We start from the raw sequence: 17022 nt of genomic DNA on the forward strand, positions 1-17022 counted from the left end.
TTCATCAATGATGGGGAGGGCAAAAGAATTAATGAATAAATTCTATAATTAAATGTTATATATACATAAAATTAATATTTACTAGTGATAATTTCGAAAAACAGGTCAGTTATGGAGGGAGGATGGCAGGGGAAACTGATTTTATGGTAATACCTGAATTCTTTTACATTACCATATTGTAATATTGCCACATCCTATGTTAGGTATTTTTGAAACAAAGATTGGAGGCCATACTTACAATTTCCTGTGTTGTGTACTGAAAAAGACTTACATTAAAAGACTATGGCATATGACAAATTGAATTTTACTATTTGATTTTATGTTATTCCTTTTCTTTCAGACAGCAATGGACCAGTTACATATGCACTTCACTCAAGCCATTCACAACACTGTGTTTCAAGTAGTCCTTGGATATGTGGAGCTGTGTGCGGGAAATACAGACACCAAGTTTCAGAAGTTACAGTACAAAGACCTCTGTACAGTATGTAATTCTTGCATATACTTATATTTTAATTTGAAATTTTCCATTGTTGTATATATACCTTATGTAAGTAGGGACTGGCTTATTAAAATAACCCTGCAGCTTCTGTAGTTTCTTAATACACCTCATAAGCTAATTGAGAGATTGGTTATTTACAACTTAATGCTGATTTTGATTGCCCTAAATCTTAGCATTTTGGAGTTAGTGTGCACATCATCTAAATAAATGTAAAGAAGTTAGTTGTAGGATACAAACAGGAGATCAAGATTTCAAAACTCCCATATTTCAGTGTAATATCCTAGTTACTGGAATCACTGTTAGCTTTGAACTTTATTTCAGTCCTTTTAGGTAGTATTTACAGTTTCTGTAATAGTGCATTTCAGTAAGGATTCTCATAAAGATATTAACTTAGTTGGAGTCTTCCCATTACTCCTAACATTCTGTCAGATTCCTTGCACTGTTGCTATCAAGATAAGGGACAGCTGTAATATTGAGATGCAATAGCCTAATGATAGGCAGATCATGGACTGGGGATAATAATGTATTTTCCTCTAGTATAGCTTTTTAGATGCAGTTTCTTGCATGTGTATATTTTGTTTATTTAAAAAAAATGTTATTGGAATTAATTATTGTATTTTGAATACTATTTTTAGGTAACTCTTCAATTGTTTCATTTGTGATCTTACTGTTATACCCTGAGAAATTGTCTTAAACTTTAGTGGTGGGGAGAGAGAGTGTGACATATTTTAGGTAGTTGTAACATTGATCTAAAACTTGAAATTCTATTTCTATCTTGAATGTTCTTTATTTGTTTGTTTCAGTCACAGACTAAGCCCTCATCATACTTCATGAACTCAGGGACCCACCCCATGAGTTGCAATTTATTAAATCAAAGTACAGTCACAAGGAGATTAAAGTTCATATTCTGGTCCACTTTTTCTGCTCTTTCACTTCTCAAATCTGGGATTGTGTAGCTTCCACTAGTAAACACCACCTCTGCATTGAAAACCATTTCATTGTGAAGAGGTGCCCCTTTGACTTCAAAGGCTTACATAATCTAAGAGACTTCATATGAACAAAAGTGGATTATGAAAAATTAATTTATTTGGAGGAATTGACAGAAGTGTTAATGAACAGAATGAGTAAGGCTCCAGATAGGTTGTATTTGCGCTTCACTGGGATGAGTTCTAGTTGAAGAAAGACAGCAAACCCTGATTGAAGCACTTTCCTATTTCTGCTTTAAGTCTTTCTTCAGAGAGTGTTTTTGTTTTCATTTTTTTAGTTTATAATGCCCTTTTCGTCTGAGTTGTTTTGCTTTATACTTCTATATGCCCTTCAGTATTATCTCATTCTTTGCTAATATTTATGATACTAAGCCCATTTATTTAGTTACAAACAGTACTACTAGCAATGGGAAAGTATGAACTATTTTCTACAACAGCGTTAGTTTGAAGTGCTAGTTTCCAGACTTGTCAGAAAATCTTTAAATAATAATGTAATTGAAATCACGTTTGTGCAGCTAGACTTTACCCTTGTTTATAAGCTGTGAGACCATGCTTCTTCGTTGCGAGATAAGGGTGACTTCCACTGCCACTCAGATGAGCAATGTATTTTACAGTCTTTTCTTTACCTAGCAAGACCCCTTCTCAAATGCATCCCTTTACCTGACAATGTCATCACAGATATTTCTACTGCATATTTATCTCTCTGATAAAATTGATACTCTTCAGCTAATAAATATCTTAATTTGCAGTTGGCTCTTTAGAGGAGGGCGGCTTGGGGAGGTAGGACAGCTGCCATCTAAGTTTGCTTTTAAATCCGTATCCAGCATTCAGTCCAATTGTGCACCAGCCAGGATGGCTTCTACAAGTATCTATATTGTTGAAGTGACGCAGTGTTTGCATGTCAGAGGGGTGGCGGCATCCCTCTTTGATGGTGAGATGTGCTGACCGTAGACTGTATGGCTTTATTTCTGTATCTACCTTGCCGTTCCATAAATATAAAAGGTGGTTAATATATGGGCTGACTGGAAAAAAAAAAGCCTCTAACAAATAAACTTTGCATTTTTAGACAGCATTTGATTAGTTGAATATAATCAGGCATTTGCCAGCTTTCAAATACTTTTGAAAAGGAAACTGATATATGTCAAGCACCTCAGCTGTATGAATATGGAGGTTTTTGTATGGTTTGTTTTATTTCTGCAAAAAATGAACACAATTTTTAAGTTTCACAATATTACTTTGTTTTTCTATAGCATATTACATCAGACAGCTACATTCCATGCCTTGCTGATCTCTGCAAAGCTCTCTGGGAAGTCATGCTCAGTTACTACCGAACAATGCAGTGGCATGAGAACCATGAACAAGATGAGGCAGCAGCTGTGTCTTCTGGTAAGAAACTGTTCTGGAAACAAAACTTCTGATATTTGGAAATAACTTTTCCTATGCTCAAGTTGTTATTTTGTGTGTTGGTACCTTTGTGGTCTTGACTCAGCGCCTTCAGCATTATTGCTTGTAGTGTGCAGTAAGGACATAAATACTCACTGGATTTTTGTAGTCTTCAGTATAAGGTTCATTCTTTAATGAGTATGTGTATGTGTGATTATTACAGATATAAATGGGTTTATTTTAAACAGTTCATATTGTTGAGTTGGAAGTCAGCTATGATAGATGACTGTAAAATCTGAGGATTTTTCCCCTTAATATAGGACCAATGTGAAATTTCAGTATAATTTTGCTTTTCTTTTATTGTTGTTCCAGTTTGTGTTTTTAGGACAGAAGCACAAAACCTTTGTCTAACTCCTCCTAAGTACATTTTGCTGGCCATATTCTAAATGAATATAAAGTATCTGAAGACAGACTTTATTTCTCCCACTAACCCAAGATGCTTGTGTTTGGCACAAACCCAAGAGCAGAGTGTGAAATTTACAGTATTAGGACTTATACAAAACTCTTATTTATTTGAATCAGATATGTTCTTACTGAAAAGGAGGCTTCTGTCAAAAGACAAGGACTGTAGAATTGCTGCTAAAGTTATTCCCTGATGCCTGATTTGCATAAAACTTGTATCCCTTGCATTAGATGATAAGAAGAAAATAAAAAATAATTAGAAATAGAAGTAAAGAACAGATCTTGGAATACTGCTTCCTACAATGTATTTGAAATCCAACATTTCTTTCAAAAGTCAGATTTATTACAGATTTTAGAGTCTTAAAAAGAATGACATTTATGCTAATTAACATTGTCTTCCTATTTTAAATTTGAAAAATGAATGAGAATATTGTCTTCAGAGTGTCCTTCCCGTATTGTGTGGAATTAAAAAAAAAAAAATTAACAAAAAAATAAAAGTGTGGATTTGTTGAAGCTGTTATTTCATATAAGAGTTTTTACATCAGAATTAAAATTCAGAGTTGAAATATTTCATTTTGAGATGCACCACATGAAGAAAGATTCTGAAGTTTGGAATGAATTGTCTGTTCTTAATAATATTTATTTTTGCATTTAAAATAACTTCAGATAATTACATCTTCTCTTGTTTTAATTCTGTTGTGATCTTTGCATGTGTAAAATAAAGCAGGTATCATAAAGGTATTATTGCATGGAAACATGATCATAGTAGACTACTTGTGCAGCTCCAGATGTAATTTTAAAAATACTTCCCCTTAGTATGGTTACTTGTGATATCCTGAGGAAAGAAAGTATTTTGCACTGCAAAACCTTTTAAAGGAAGAATTAAGCCTAGTGAAGTGGCATATTCAGTCACATGAGTAATTTTAAAGGCATTGGTTTTTGAATGTGTGCCAGGTTGTTTTGCTATGTTTACTACTAATCCACTAAATCTTCTGTCACTCAGCTTTTAAGTTTTTGGAGACATTGTGGCTTAGCTGTAATGTACAACTAGAATATATTTAAGCTACTGAATCACTTTTTTCAAATATATAAGTGTTGATAAAGCACACAAAAGGGAATTTCAAGGTCTAATTTAATTTCAGAGGGACCATAAACATCTACCAAATGTCTATTTTTTCTAAAAGTCATTGCTCATGCTGTAGTAATTATTAAACCTGTACATGGAAGCCTCATTCTGTATTTATTGATTTAATAGCTGTGATATGTGCTAAAGCCAAAGAATAAAGTTCCTGTGGGAGGGGTGAGTATGTCAGAAGGAACCATGGAGGCAGTTCAGGAGATTATACTAGAATTGTTCCCTCAAGTAAACCCCATAGAATGGAGCAATAGAAGGAGCAGTATTAACTGTTGTAAGTGTATCTGGCTTTTACCATTTTGAAAACTCAAAGCTGTCCCAGTATTTTTCTCGTTGTGCCAGTTAACGTCAGCAATGTCACAAAATATCTTAAATGGGTCAAGGGACTCTTGATCTTAGGGCACAAACCCAGCTGTAGAAGTGAGAAGCTGGGTTTAGAAGACAAGAAGCTCTTTCTATTTTAATAGTGAAGCTTATCCAAAAGAAGTCCTGCATGGATTATGGAAAGGAGGTTACACTTTATCAAGATCGTGTGTCACATGTTCATGATTATTAATACCTGTTAAATGCAATCTTAAAAAGTTTTAAAACACGAGACATATTTTAGTACCTTTCATGAAACAGGAAATTCTAATGAGATTTAGTTTGCTGAAGTGTTATAACAGAGTAGTAGTAAATCATAGTGAAATGTATGGTATTGATAGTTCTATGAATCATCAATAATAACACTTAACTAATTGGTCTAATGTACTGTTGGAAGGGTAGAATTAAGTGTTCAAATGTAGGACTTGTTTAATCATACTGAAGATAAAATTAGTGAACTAAAACTATCAACTCCATAGCATGAAATGAGTTCTATGTCACATTTAATGAACTACTACTTATTCTGATTTTGTTGTTCCTACAGTAAACAGAAAATTGCTGTGGTGTGGGTTTTCATCCCTGAAAAGAAACTGCTTGCTGGAAAATATTCCATTCCACTGTTGGTCGTGGTCACAACATTGTTTGTGTTTGTAGTATAGAATATAAGAAAAAAAGAGTTTTAAAGGGACCTGTGCAGGTCATTTTGTCTTCCCTACTCAAAGCAAAGTGAACTTCAAAGTCACATTGGTCTATGCAAGGCCCTGTCTGATTCAGCTGGATTTTCACATACCATAAAATTTACTGTGATGTTAATGTAATTCATGTGTATTTGTGAAGCACTAATTTGACAGAAGAACTGAAACTGAGCAGTAAAATGATCACTATAGCATTTAAACTCCTGATTTTACAAGTGTAATCCTTTTACCATAAGTGATAAAAGTTGGTAACAACTGTAATTCAGATTCAATGAAAAGCAAGAAGAAAGTGATATAAGATGTAAGTTTAATGGCAACCATTTTATTTTTCAAAACTTTACATTTAGAATATTGCATAAATTCTGTGTGAGATCTGCTTGTTATTCAAAGAATGGAGCTGGGGGACAATGATTTGATTTATTTTTTTTCCCTCTGCCTAGTGAGAATTAAACAAAAACCTTTTGTTACAACGGAAAGCTGCCTTTATGAATTTTGGAGAAATACTGAGAAACCTGAAAAAATACTCTATTTAAATCAGGCAGTTTTGGATCTTCTAATTCTTGTTTTTATGTGAAATTATGAAGATTTATGGACCTTCTGGACCTTTGTCCAATCCTTGATTTTCACAGAAATTATCCTAAATTCTTATTCTTATTAAATTCTTATGTTTGCATGTGTGAAATTAGCTTCAGTACAGTTCATTAAAATACTGCAAATGAGACCTCTTAGCACGACTGGCCATAAACCAGGAGCACTGGGAGTTTGCCAAAGAGAATATTGCATGGATTTTTGTTGAACAATAGCATCTGTATGACTGTTCAGCCATTCCTTCATAAATGGCTGTTTGTGAGGATAAAGGCTGTGGTCTTAGTATCTTCGACCTGTTCTCAAGATTGACTTATTTAAGCTTGGCTTCACTCTGCAGAAGTGTAGAAAAGAGGGGGCTGCAGAAACTTCTGAAGAGCATGCTGTGACTAAGATAGCTGGTTTTGTTTACTCATATAGTCAGAGAAAGGATAAATCTGCTTAGCATTTCTCTAGTTGGGCTATTCTTTCTGTTCATATTTTGTTTCATCTTCCATGATAAATCACTTTTGAAAGTGTATTTGTCAGAATTATTGCTTTCAGGAGAAGAGGAGCATATTTGGGTACAGTTACTAAATTGTAATGTACATATACAGTGGCTAATATTTTTTTTGGGATTTTTCTTTCATAAGGAAGATTTGCTTTGAGTGCCCTGCAACAGTCGATGTAGTATGGAATTATGTTTGAGTCTTGTTTTTGCATTAAGCAGCCTTTTATCTTCTCATTTTGAGTAATGAGGGTAAATTCTCAGTCTGCCTGCAGAAGTGGTCTGAAAGACTATAAACAGGAAAGAGTTGAACGTAGCTTTGCAGCCTTGGAAGAAATGAATATCTACCCCTAATGTAAGCCCAAATTCCAGAATATATTTTATTATGTTTTTAATTTTGAGGAGAGGTTATTCAACTGAAAGTGCCAGAGCATTTACATTCTGTCTGCATTCTATATCCTTGAGGTCTACCCTCATGGGCAGACTAATTATAATTTAACTGTCTTTAATATTTTTCTTGGCGGTGTTCATATGTTTGCCATCATAATCCCCAGCTCACAAACCGAATTTCCCTCGGTATTTGATAAGGATCATAATTTAATAACATGTCCAGACACACCAAATAGCTCCACTTGAAAGAAATTAAGCAAGGCCAGCATCTTTCTTGGTAACCATATTCCCCACGTTGGCTTAATTTAAGGGGATCTACAGGTGTCGAAGGTTTCGTATTTTTGTCATTCCTGTTATGCTTCTATATTATAGAAGCGTTCATATGATAGGTAATATATTATGTATATTTAGATTTTTTTTTAATTTACATGGGAAATGCAAATAGTTCTTGTTCTGAGAAACATACCCTGAAGAAGTTCAAAGCAGAAAACAGATGGTTGATGGGGAGAAGGAGGATATATATCATGCTGTTCTACTTACAGGTGGTCTGGCCTAGGACTGGGAGTATGAGACACTGGTAAGTGCTAGTCAGGATTAGTGATTGTTACAGAGGGAAACTCTGCTTGACACTGAGCTCTGGATGATCTGAAGAAAATATGGTCAGACTCTGCTGTGCTCTTTTGTATTTTGGTTTAATTGAATTGTCAGTACCTGATATCAGTCATAACCGTTCTTGCTCAGTGGATGACTCTTTCTCTCCTTCTCTTAAATATGCAGTAGTCCAGACAGTGCTGTGGAGGTCTATTCTGCACACATCTGAAAAGGTTGATTAAAGTCTTTTATCCTCCTATTCCTTACTGTGCTCATAGTAAGGTGCTCATGATATTCACACAGCATTCATCTAGACTGCATGGTCTGGATTCAGGGCAAGGCTTGGCATGGAAAGAACGCTTATGTTGTTGACAAAAAATTTCATAGCACTGACAGATGGAGGGCAGATGTAGGTTCTTTATGGTTCTGGACTGTTCTTCAGTAGACAACGAAATTAAACATGAAAAATTGCTACTCTGAGGAAAGTGAAATTAAACTAGAAGGCTTTCTGGATAAAACTATGAAGCCTAGTAATGAAGAACTGCAAATGTCAGTCAGGATTAACTCTCTCTGTGGTCCTACTAGCACATTGCCATCTAAGGAACTGCCATGAGAGGGATTCAGTATCCAGGTGGCATTTTTGTCCTTGCTGGTTTTTTCTTTGACAGTGTAAAATCCTGTCCCTGCATTGATGAGATAAGCTAATGAATGAAAAGCTGCTGGAGCTGCACCTGAACTGTCTTGGCAGCATCACTCAGTTTATCAGCTGAATGTGCTTCGTAGCTTTATGCTGTTTCCCTGGGTGGAAGCTGCGTGTAATCCCACTGAGGCAGTTCAGTCCGTGGCCTTGGATCACTTCTGAATTCCTTGCTGAGGCCACAAGTAATTTTTTTTTTTCCCCTGCCCCCTCCCCACCAAATAACATGTTCCACAAGTTAGGGCTGGCCAAGACATTGCTGCCGGTTGTTGAGGAGCTGTTAAACATTCTACTCTTTCCTTTGTGTTCCTCTCTCCATTATAGCAGTGATGTATCTACCAGGTCATGAAGTCCAACAGGTTAAAAGAGTCCATCTTTCAATAATGTAATCTAAAGTAAGGATGTTAGACATGCCCTAGTCTGTTAGGCATGTCCTGTTGCTTTCCAGGTAGGGCCCACATTATAGATAGGGACTGTCCTTCCCACAATATCATAAGGAGCTGGTTTTATTTATTTATTTATTTATTTTTCTCTGGTTCCCTTTCTGGGTTCCTTCAGGAACTGGGCTTTGTGCTGCCTGTTCCCATGAAGCCTAGGTGGCAGGGATGAGACTGCCTGATGCGCGTACGCAGTGATAGCTTGGGGCTGGGTGGAGGTTTTTGAGAGGAAATGCTGAGGTCAGGAGTAAGGGAAGGAAATGGGTTTGAGTTGGGAGCCCGTGTGTGAAAGTAGAGAGATGAGACCAGCTGGTCCAGGAACAAGGGAGTGAATAGTCTTCCCGAGTACTGAAAACTAGCTGGAGGTTGTAGAAGAGGTGGAAAGACAGGTCTGAACTGCATGGCAATGCTGGGGTACTGCAGGCTGTCTTGATTCTTCTGTGTTTGCAGCCTCTTTAACGGTGGGTTAGAGGAAGGGCTGTACACTTTGTAATATTGCAATATAATATTTTATGTGAATTTTTATCTTTCATGTCAAATCACTAAATGGTTTGGGCTGTAAAAGACATGCATAGTTTTTCTTCTTGTCAGGAACAGCGGAGTTTTCTTAACATGGGGAAAGCTTGTATGTGGAGTCTGGCTAAGACAGAGCTTTCCTGTGGTCAGTCGTAGCCTGTGAAGCAAACTGCGTAACACTGTGTCATCACAGACAGCAAGCATAACCACAACTGTATGCTCACAAACTACATATAAAATATTACCTTATCTTCTTTAAAATTGAAATAAAATATGTTTCCTCCATGGGGAGAAAGAGGACCACATACTGGAGAAGTTTGCCATGCATTACAGTGTTTTTTTGTAAGGTGATCCAGTACCATGAGACTGGAGGTTTTAGAGTTAAATAAAATAATTTGGAAGAATGAAAGACATCTGATTATATGATTGACATTATTTAATGCATAAACATAGATTAGTATGAGGGGAGGGGGGAAAGAAAAGAGTGTGCTATATTGTTTACATAGTTCATAGAAAAAGTTTCAGTATTTTTCCTCAGAGTTGCAGACAGAATTTATTGAGGCAGAAAGTTAAAAATCTTGCTTCTGAAATTTTTAAGTTTGTGGTTCTTCTCTACAAAGGTAGAATATCTTAGAGAATCTTGTTGTAGAGGATAAGGAGTGCTCACTTTAACATTCAACTTTGATATTTCAAATACAAAAGATAGTATCTGTTACTCTGTCTTTTTAAAATTTTTTTTTATTGAATGGGGTATCTTGCTTCCATTAGGGCAATCAGCAGCTTTCCTGGTCTGCAGTAACATGTAATATTTATATGTGCTTTATTCATTTCCTTTCAAAAGTTTAGAGCAATGGAGCTCTCCTAGAGTTTGCATTATACATAATATGATAATGGCTAAGGCAGAAGTTTCATTACAGATAGAAAACGAAGATAGTTTTCAAGGCTTTTGGAAATACCTACAATACCTTTCACATGCAGTTTCAGATGGCAACAATGTGATTGGAACAGAAGAGAACAGTTTTGACCGCAGTTATGTAAAAAAGAAATTGGAACATGGGCTTTCACGCATATGGCAGGTATGTTTGGTTTTTTTTTTTACTAAATATTTATCTTCTCTCCCCCACTCTGATATTAATTACAATTATATTTATACTGATTTTTCCTAAATAAATCTCTCTGCAGATTTTTTTTTAAAGTTAGTTGTTTTGAGCTAAATATATCAAAACCATGGAAATGTGATTTCCGTAACTCAGTTACTACTTGGTTGCTATGCTTACATACTCAGTCAAGATACCAAAACATAGTAACATGACTTTCAGCCTGATTCCACTTCTCCCAACCTGTGTGCTGCCCATCAGTCTATTTTCTTCTCATGTGCTTTTCTGTGTTAGCACAGTCATGCTGCTTTATGTTTCTGGTATAACCTCAGCTATGGAGAAGTTGAAATCTTGTGAACCTGCCTAGTTTTGCAATATTCCTGATCTGACTGCTGGATCAGTTTGGTGTGCAGCAAGACCCCAAATGTATGATGAAACAGCTGTAAACCTTTAACATGGCTGAATTGCAATCCAAAACTCTGCTTTTGCAGTGACAATAAAGCGTCTAAGATTGACCTTACGTTACAGAGTGTTAAAAAAGCTGATTATGATATTTTTTTTTTAGAAAGTCAATGAGAAATCATTCATGTTACATAAAATAGAGTTTTACTCTAAATCTTGAAAAAGAAGTCATAAGTGTTAACAAACGAAAAAGTGCTAATGAACCAGGCATCTGAGCCTTCACCTTTTTGTCTTTGGTCTATTAAGTATACAAAAACTTGTTTGTGTTTTGTAGGATGTGCAACTGAAAGTGAAAACATATCTTCTGGGAACAGATCTGTCTAACTTCAAATATGATGACTTCATATTTGTACTTGATGTTATCAGCAGGTATACTGATGTAGTCGTAAGACCACTTAATACCTGTGCACAGACTTGAACTCTGATAAGGCAGCACAGTTAGCTAAGGCTGATATTTACATTCTAATGCTAACTTTGTTCATATCTACTGATAGTTCGAAGAGCATTTCTCTATGTGGGAATCTCTCTTTCTCACTACCTGCTCCAAGGATGGACTTGGGAGAGGTACCATAAATTGCTATGCTGCTCAAGTAGTGATTAAGTGCGATATGATTTCAGTATTGTCCACCTTTATGATGGATGTGCAGATCTGACAATTTTGTTATTTCTGAAAGCTCTTAAAGGGACTCTCAGTGAAGATCAGTAAAATATTGGTACTGCTAACCTATATAGTATTGTATCCGTCTGATTTGGTAATAAAATGACAAATTCAGACTGTGAGCTGTCTCAAAAAGACATTTATTTTGCTTATGGCTGTTTGGCTCTATGTGTATGGGACATTATGATAGGATTTGGAGGAAAATGAGACCATCAACGTTTGTGGAATGAGTGAAGTGTTTGCACCTTCATTGGTGCTCTGTTTTTATGGAGATACTTGTATGGTCATGGTAATGATTGAGACTTGTAATTCAGGTTGAAACAGCAGCATTAATAAATCAATAAATATTTCTAAACTTTGTTTTATTTTTATAGGCTGGTGCAAGTTGGAGAAGAATTTTGTGGTAGTAAGTCTGAAGTTCTGCAAGAATCTATCAGAAGACAAAGTGTTAACTATTTTAAAACATACCACAGGTGAGACTACTATGTGTGCAGTGGGTGAATTGAATGACATTTATTTCTTTTGGGTTTAACTTTAAATGCTTTCCAAAGGAATTCCACTGCATAATGCTCCTGCATTGAGGTTGACAGTGGAATGTGTTTCATGATAACAGGACTCTGAATGCTGGAAAAGGGGAGAGGGTGGAGAAGCCTTTGCTTCTGCTGTAGTTGTGAAAACTCTGGTTCTGCAGCAGACAAACCAGATAAAAAACTTTTTATGTAGAATTTCAGTAATTTTTCAGGCACCTTTTAAGCTGTCTTCTGGGATCCTGAGGATGACTATCTCTGAAGTCTATACTTCCCAACAAAATTGTTACTTCTTTTTCTATGCCATTACATAACAAGGGCTGATCACATGTGGCTATGAAATGTTTTCTTTTCAATATGCAATTTTGTCTTATATCAAATGAGATGTTTAGAACTGAGTCTATCCTTTTGAGTCATGTTTTCATACTTTTTCATTGGCAGTATCCAATTCTTTCATTCAACCCTGTCATATCTGAGGCCAGTCATATATGCTGTCATGTACAGGCGGTCTCTGGCCTCAGATATAATTACGTCTATGACAGCTTCAAGACTCGTCTGTCTGTCTGTTTTAGTTGTCTTGATTTTCTGAATGTTTTGGTTTGGATGATTGACAACTTTCATTCTAGTTATCTAGCATTTCTCTTCTTTTTGGCTGTAAATAGCTAGGAAGAGATGAGAAGTAAAATCATAGAATCATAGAATGGTTTTGGTTGGAAGGGACCTTAAAGATCATCAAGTTCCAACCCCCCACCCATGGGCAGGGACACCCTCCACTAGACCAGGTTGCTCAAAGCCTCATCCAGCCTGGCCTTGAACACCTCCAGGGATGGGGCAACTTCTCTGGGCAACCTGTTCCAGTGTTTCACCACCCTCACAGGAAGAGATTTCTTCCTAATATCTAATCTAAATCTACCCTCTTCCAGCTTAAAGTCGGTACCCCTTGTCCTATCACTACACTTCCTGATGAAGAGTGCCTCCCCATCTCTCCTGTAGGTCCCCCTGGAGTACTGGCAGGCTACCATAAGGTCCCCCTGGAGCCTTCTCTTCTCCAGGCTGAACAGCTCCAACTCTCTCAGCCTGTCCTCATATGGGAGGTGCTCCAGCCCTCTGATCATTTTTGTGGCCCTCCTCTAGACTCACTCCAACAGGTCCATGGCCTTCTTGTGTTGGAGGCCCCAGAGCTGGATGCAGTACTCCAGGTAGGGTCTCACAAGAGTGGAGTAGATGGGGAGAATCCTCTCAAGGAACTTTAATTTGTAACACTGATTTGCACAGCATCTCTGTCTTTTGTTTGTTGGCTTTACTGGGAGATCTGTGAGTTACGGCTACTCAGCACCTTGAAAATAGCACTTGAAGTCTGTTTGCATTTAACTTGTGAATTTAAATAGACACAGCAAACTGTAGTCATAATTTGACATATTACCTCGTTGAGGCAAGAAAATTTTAATTGTAGTGGTGATAATAATTTGTTATTGAAACAGAACATAAACAATGCAGAGATGTAGTGGCTTGATTATGTTTTCCTAAGACATTTTCTATATTAGTACCAAGGTAAAGTTTAGCTATGAAGAAAAATATAGCTTAGGAGACTAATAGCAATTCAACTTCTTTCTTCTCTGAAAAGTTTAGATGTCTGTTGAACATTAGTTCTTTCCACTTCCCTTTGATACCTGTTGGCTTCAGTGTGTTTACTGAAAGAAGCATGTATCTTGTGTGGGCTCACAGAAGCTATTGTACTGCTTATAGAGTGTTTGTATATATTATATTGCTCTCTATATAGAGGAAAAAGGATCCCGTATTACTGCATAATCGTTGATGATCCTCTATACTCTCTAATGATTTTGAGAAAAAATTGTTTCCAAATTTTGGAGATTGACATTCTTTGAGAATTTCTCCAGAGGTGTCATAAAACGTACACTGTGTTGGTAACCACAGCTTTTAGGTGGTCTGTCAATTGAAAGAATGAGTTAAATATCTGTTTTCAAATGTGACTTTTTATATGGTTTTTGGAGGTGGTTTTCACTGCATAAATTAAATAATTGTCTACTTCCTGATGTACTCTTGCTGCCAGTTAAGAGTATTCATTTGTTATATTTCAGAACCCGTCTTGAAGAACTAAGGATGTTTTTGGAGAATGAGACCTGGGAACTTTGTCCTGTTAAATCAAGCTTTAGTATTCTGCAGCTTCATGTATGTTCTGTGAATACCACATACAAATGTATTAATACTTTAATAGCTAAACATCCAGATGTTCTGAGAAAGTAGTAAGATCCACGAACTACTGTGCAAATGTGTTTAATGGCTGCTAAATGCCCCTAGATTTCACTTCAGGATATTGGAAACTTAGGATTCAAATGCTTTTAAAACAGTAGTGCTCCTGTTTCCGAGAGGTAGAGTTTTACAGAAGATGGTAGAGTTGTAAGCATAATGTTAGCCTTTATTTTTCATGTTTTAATGTGCTGTTAATGTATCAGTTTTTCATTTCTAAATTATTTATCTGAGAGTAAGATGCTAAAAGATGAGTGTCTAAAAGTAGTTGCACAAGCGCCCACTATCTTTTACTGGCTTTGGCATCTGTTTCTTAAAACAAAGGTCATACTGGCTCATTTGTAAAGGAAAAAAGAAGTTAATTCTTGTGCAGTGAAGTCCAACTGAAAGCAAGTAATGGGTGTGTTCACCTGCTGTCCTAAAGTGATTTTTGTGCAGTTTAGCATACAGTCGGTGAATTTCACCTGTTTTGCCAAGTGAAACATGGGTGCCTATGACTAAAAGTGTTGCTAAAGTGCAAAAATGGATATAGCTGAGCAATCTCAAGCAAAAGATAATTTTTCAGCTTCTGTAGACTTAACTGTAAAAGTAAGCAAGAGGCTACTGGGGCGGTAATAGCATAGAGGGAAAAGGAATGAAGACCTGCAGTAGCATCCAGTAGCAAAAGAAATCGTATTTTTAGTAAAGAAATGGGATTATAAATCCATATGTACTGCTCAAGGGACTAGAGCAGCAGAAAATGACAGAAAGTGTCTGATTCATTTAAACAAAGGGGAAACATTGCAGTCCTTTTAGCTGCACGCTTTTTGATCTTTAAGCCTTTAGATAAATGATTATGTACGTTTTACCATTTATAAAGATCAATAGCTAGAGTTTAATAGATAAAAATGATATATCAACTGAAGTCAGGTTTTTAGAAAAAAAGTCTAAAATTGGACCTTATGTGTCCTACTCAGTCCATGTATCTGAAAAAGTCTGTGTACTCACCCAGCCATCAAAAACTTCATATGCCATGGGTTTGAAAAGTAATAAATTTTGAAAAGAACTTTTTAAAAATAAAACATTAAGAAAAAAATTTCAGCTTTAGTAAATTGCAAAGTAACTGTGTAAGGAAAACTACATTTTTGGATAGAATATTAGGTCTTATTTTGTCTTCTACTTTCTGTAAAATAAAAAACCCACTTAGTTTTCACCTGGTTTTAGGCAGCAAATACTTTCAGAATGCAAGAGATGTATTGCGTGTCATAGCCAAAACCTGCTAAAATTAGAAAGATGAGCAGTATAAGATGGCCAGTTTCAAGGGTACCTTGAGCTAGCATGAAAAACATGTTTAAATGAGCAGCAAATTTTGGCTAAAAGTTTTCATATCAGGTTAATTGTCCACAAGTTTTTTGCTATGCTCTGTTTTTGTGGAACTGGAGTCATAATAGAACTGTCTTGTTGCTGATTAAAATTGTACTTTATTAACAGGAATTTAAGTTCATGGAGCAGTCACGTTCCCCATCTGTGTCACCTAGTAAGCAGCCTGCTTCAGCAATTTCAACAACAGTAACATTATTTGAGCAGTACTGTAATGGAGGAAACCCATTTGAAATTCAGGCTGACAGCAAAGATGATGAGACAGAAGACGTGTTAGCTTCCAATGGGGTATGGAACATTTCAGAAAAAACAAAACAAATCTCACTCTCACTAAATAATTATTTTGTGTATCAATGATGGCAAAATGTTGTAGTACAAAGATCTGTTAACTGCAGTGCTATCTAAAATCTCAAGGTGCTTTACCTAATTAGGTAGGTTGCTTTGCTTCTAACAGTACTAGAAAGGCAGGCATCCTGTTTAAAGTTCAACTTGTTTTGCAGTGGATCAATATTTTTTTTTCCCACTGAAGCTGAGTGTTCCTGAAGGCTGACCAGACATGTTCCATGTAAATTTTGAATTTTTCCGGGGGTTCTTTCACAGAGCAATTATGTGCAGTAAGTTAGGTTTTGTTGTGGAAGTAATTTTGTCATTTTAGGAATGGCTTTCTGGCACCTTACAAAAGAATCATGAGAGCAACCTCCTTCTGTTCACCTACGTGATTTTCCATTAATTGTCTGATGTTTGTTAGACAGTTTTTAATTGTAATTTAAATCCTCAGTACATTTGCTTTACAGTGGAATCTACTATAAAGCTGAACTTTATGTATATTTTTTCAGAATTCTGCCGAAGTCTAGTGGTGGTCAAATGTTTTAATTTTAAACTTTGTACCATCCTCTTAAATGTTATATTAGCATGTTTTTGTGAAGGCTTTTGCTCTTGTTTGTCCTTTTGATGTTTTCTTAGGCTTCTTTTGGTGATTATATTGGGTTCAGTTTTTTTTTTTTTTAAGGTTAATTAATCTAGTTTGTCACACTAATGGCTTTCTGGTTTTCACCTTCATCTCCCTTGCCTTCCCTGTGGAATTTCAGTTGCAAAGCAGATTGATTTGTATCTCACACACCGAAATGTGATGCAGCTGTTGCTTTCCTACAGTGTCACATGAAGAGAAAATGTAGTTGATTGGCATGAATTATTGTTGCTTTGTGCTTAAAGGAAACTGCTATAGAGGCAGTTTCCTGGTGGTAGTTCTTCCCCTGTCAAGTAATACAGCAGAACATATGTCCTGCCTTTTCCTATCAGTAAATTGAGAAGAGTTAAATATTTATCACTCTTATCACTCCAAATGAGCATGTTAAGCAAAGAGGAATACACTGCAGAGCATGCTGAAAACTGCTGAATTCCACTTTGTAGAAATCCAATCTGAAA

General features: G+C 36.2%; 1 protein-coding gene across 1 annotated transcript in view; it reads left to right on the forward strand.

Moving 5' to 3' along the window:
• The window catches only part of LOC104461433 (coiled-coil domain-containing protein 132), a gene marked incomplete at both ends in the record, with an annotated part of 29381 nt that extends 13496 nt beyond the window's left edge, over positions 1 to 15885 (forward strand). The window contains 7 exons of the mRNA XM_010073041.1: positions 341 to 481; positions 2736 to 2871; positions 10205 to 10302; positions 11060 to 11154; positions 11818 to 11916; positions 14070 to 14160; positions 15709 to 15885. Of these exons, the coding sequence (XP_010071343.1) occupies positions 341 to 481; positions 2736 to 2871; positions 10205 to 10302; positions 11060 to 11154; positions 11818 to 11916; positions 14070 to 14160; positions 15709 to 15885 (837 nt within the window). The remainder of the gene's footprint in view (positions 1 to 340; positions 482 to 2735; positions 2872 to 10204; positions 10303 to 11059; positions 11155 to 11817; positions 11917 to 14069; positions 14161 to 15708) is intronic.
• Between the last annotated feature and the right edge of the window lie 1137 nt (positions 15886 to 17022).

The sequence above is a fragment of the Pterocles gutturalis genome, unplaced genomic scaffold, assembly GCF_000699245.1.
Source record: "Pterocles gutturalis isolate BGI_N339 unplaced genomic scaffold, ASM69924v1 scaffold51642, whole genome shotgun sequence".
Lineage (NCBI taxonomy): Eukaryota > Metazoa > Chordata > Aves > Pterocliformes > Pteroclidae > Pterocles > Pterocles gutturalis.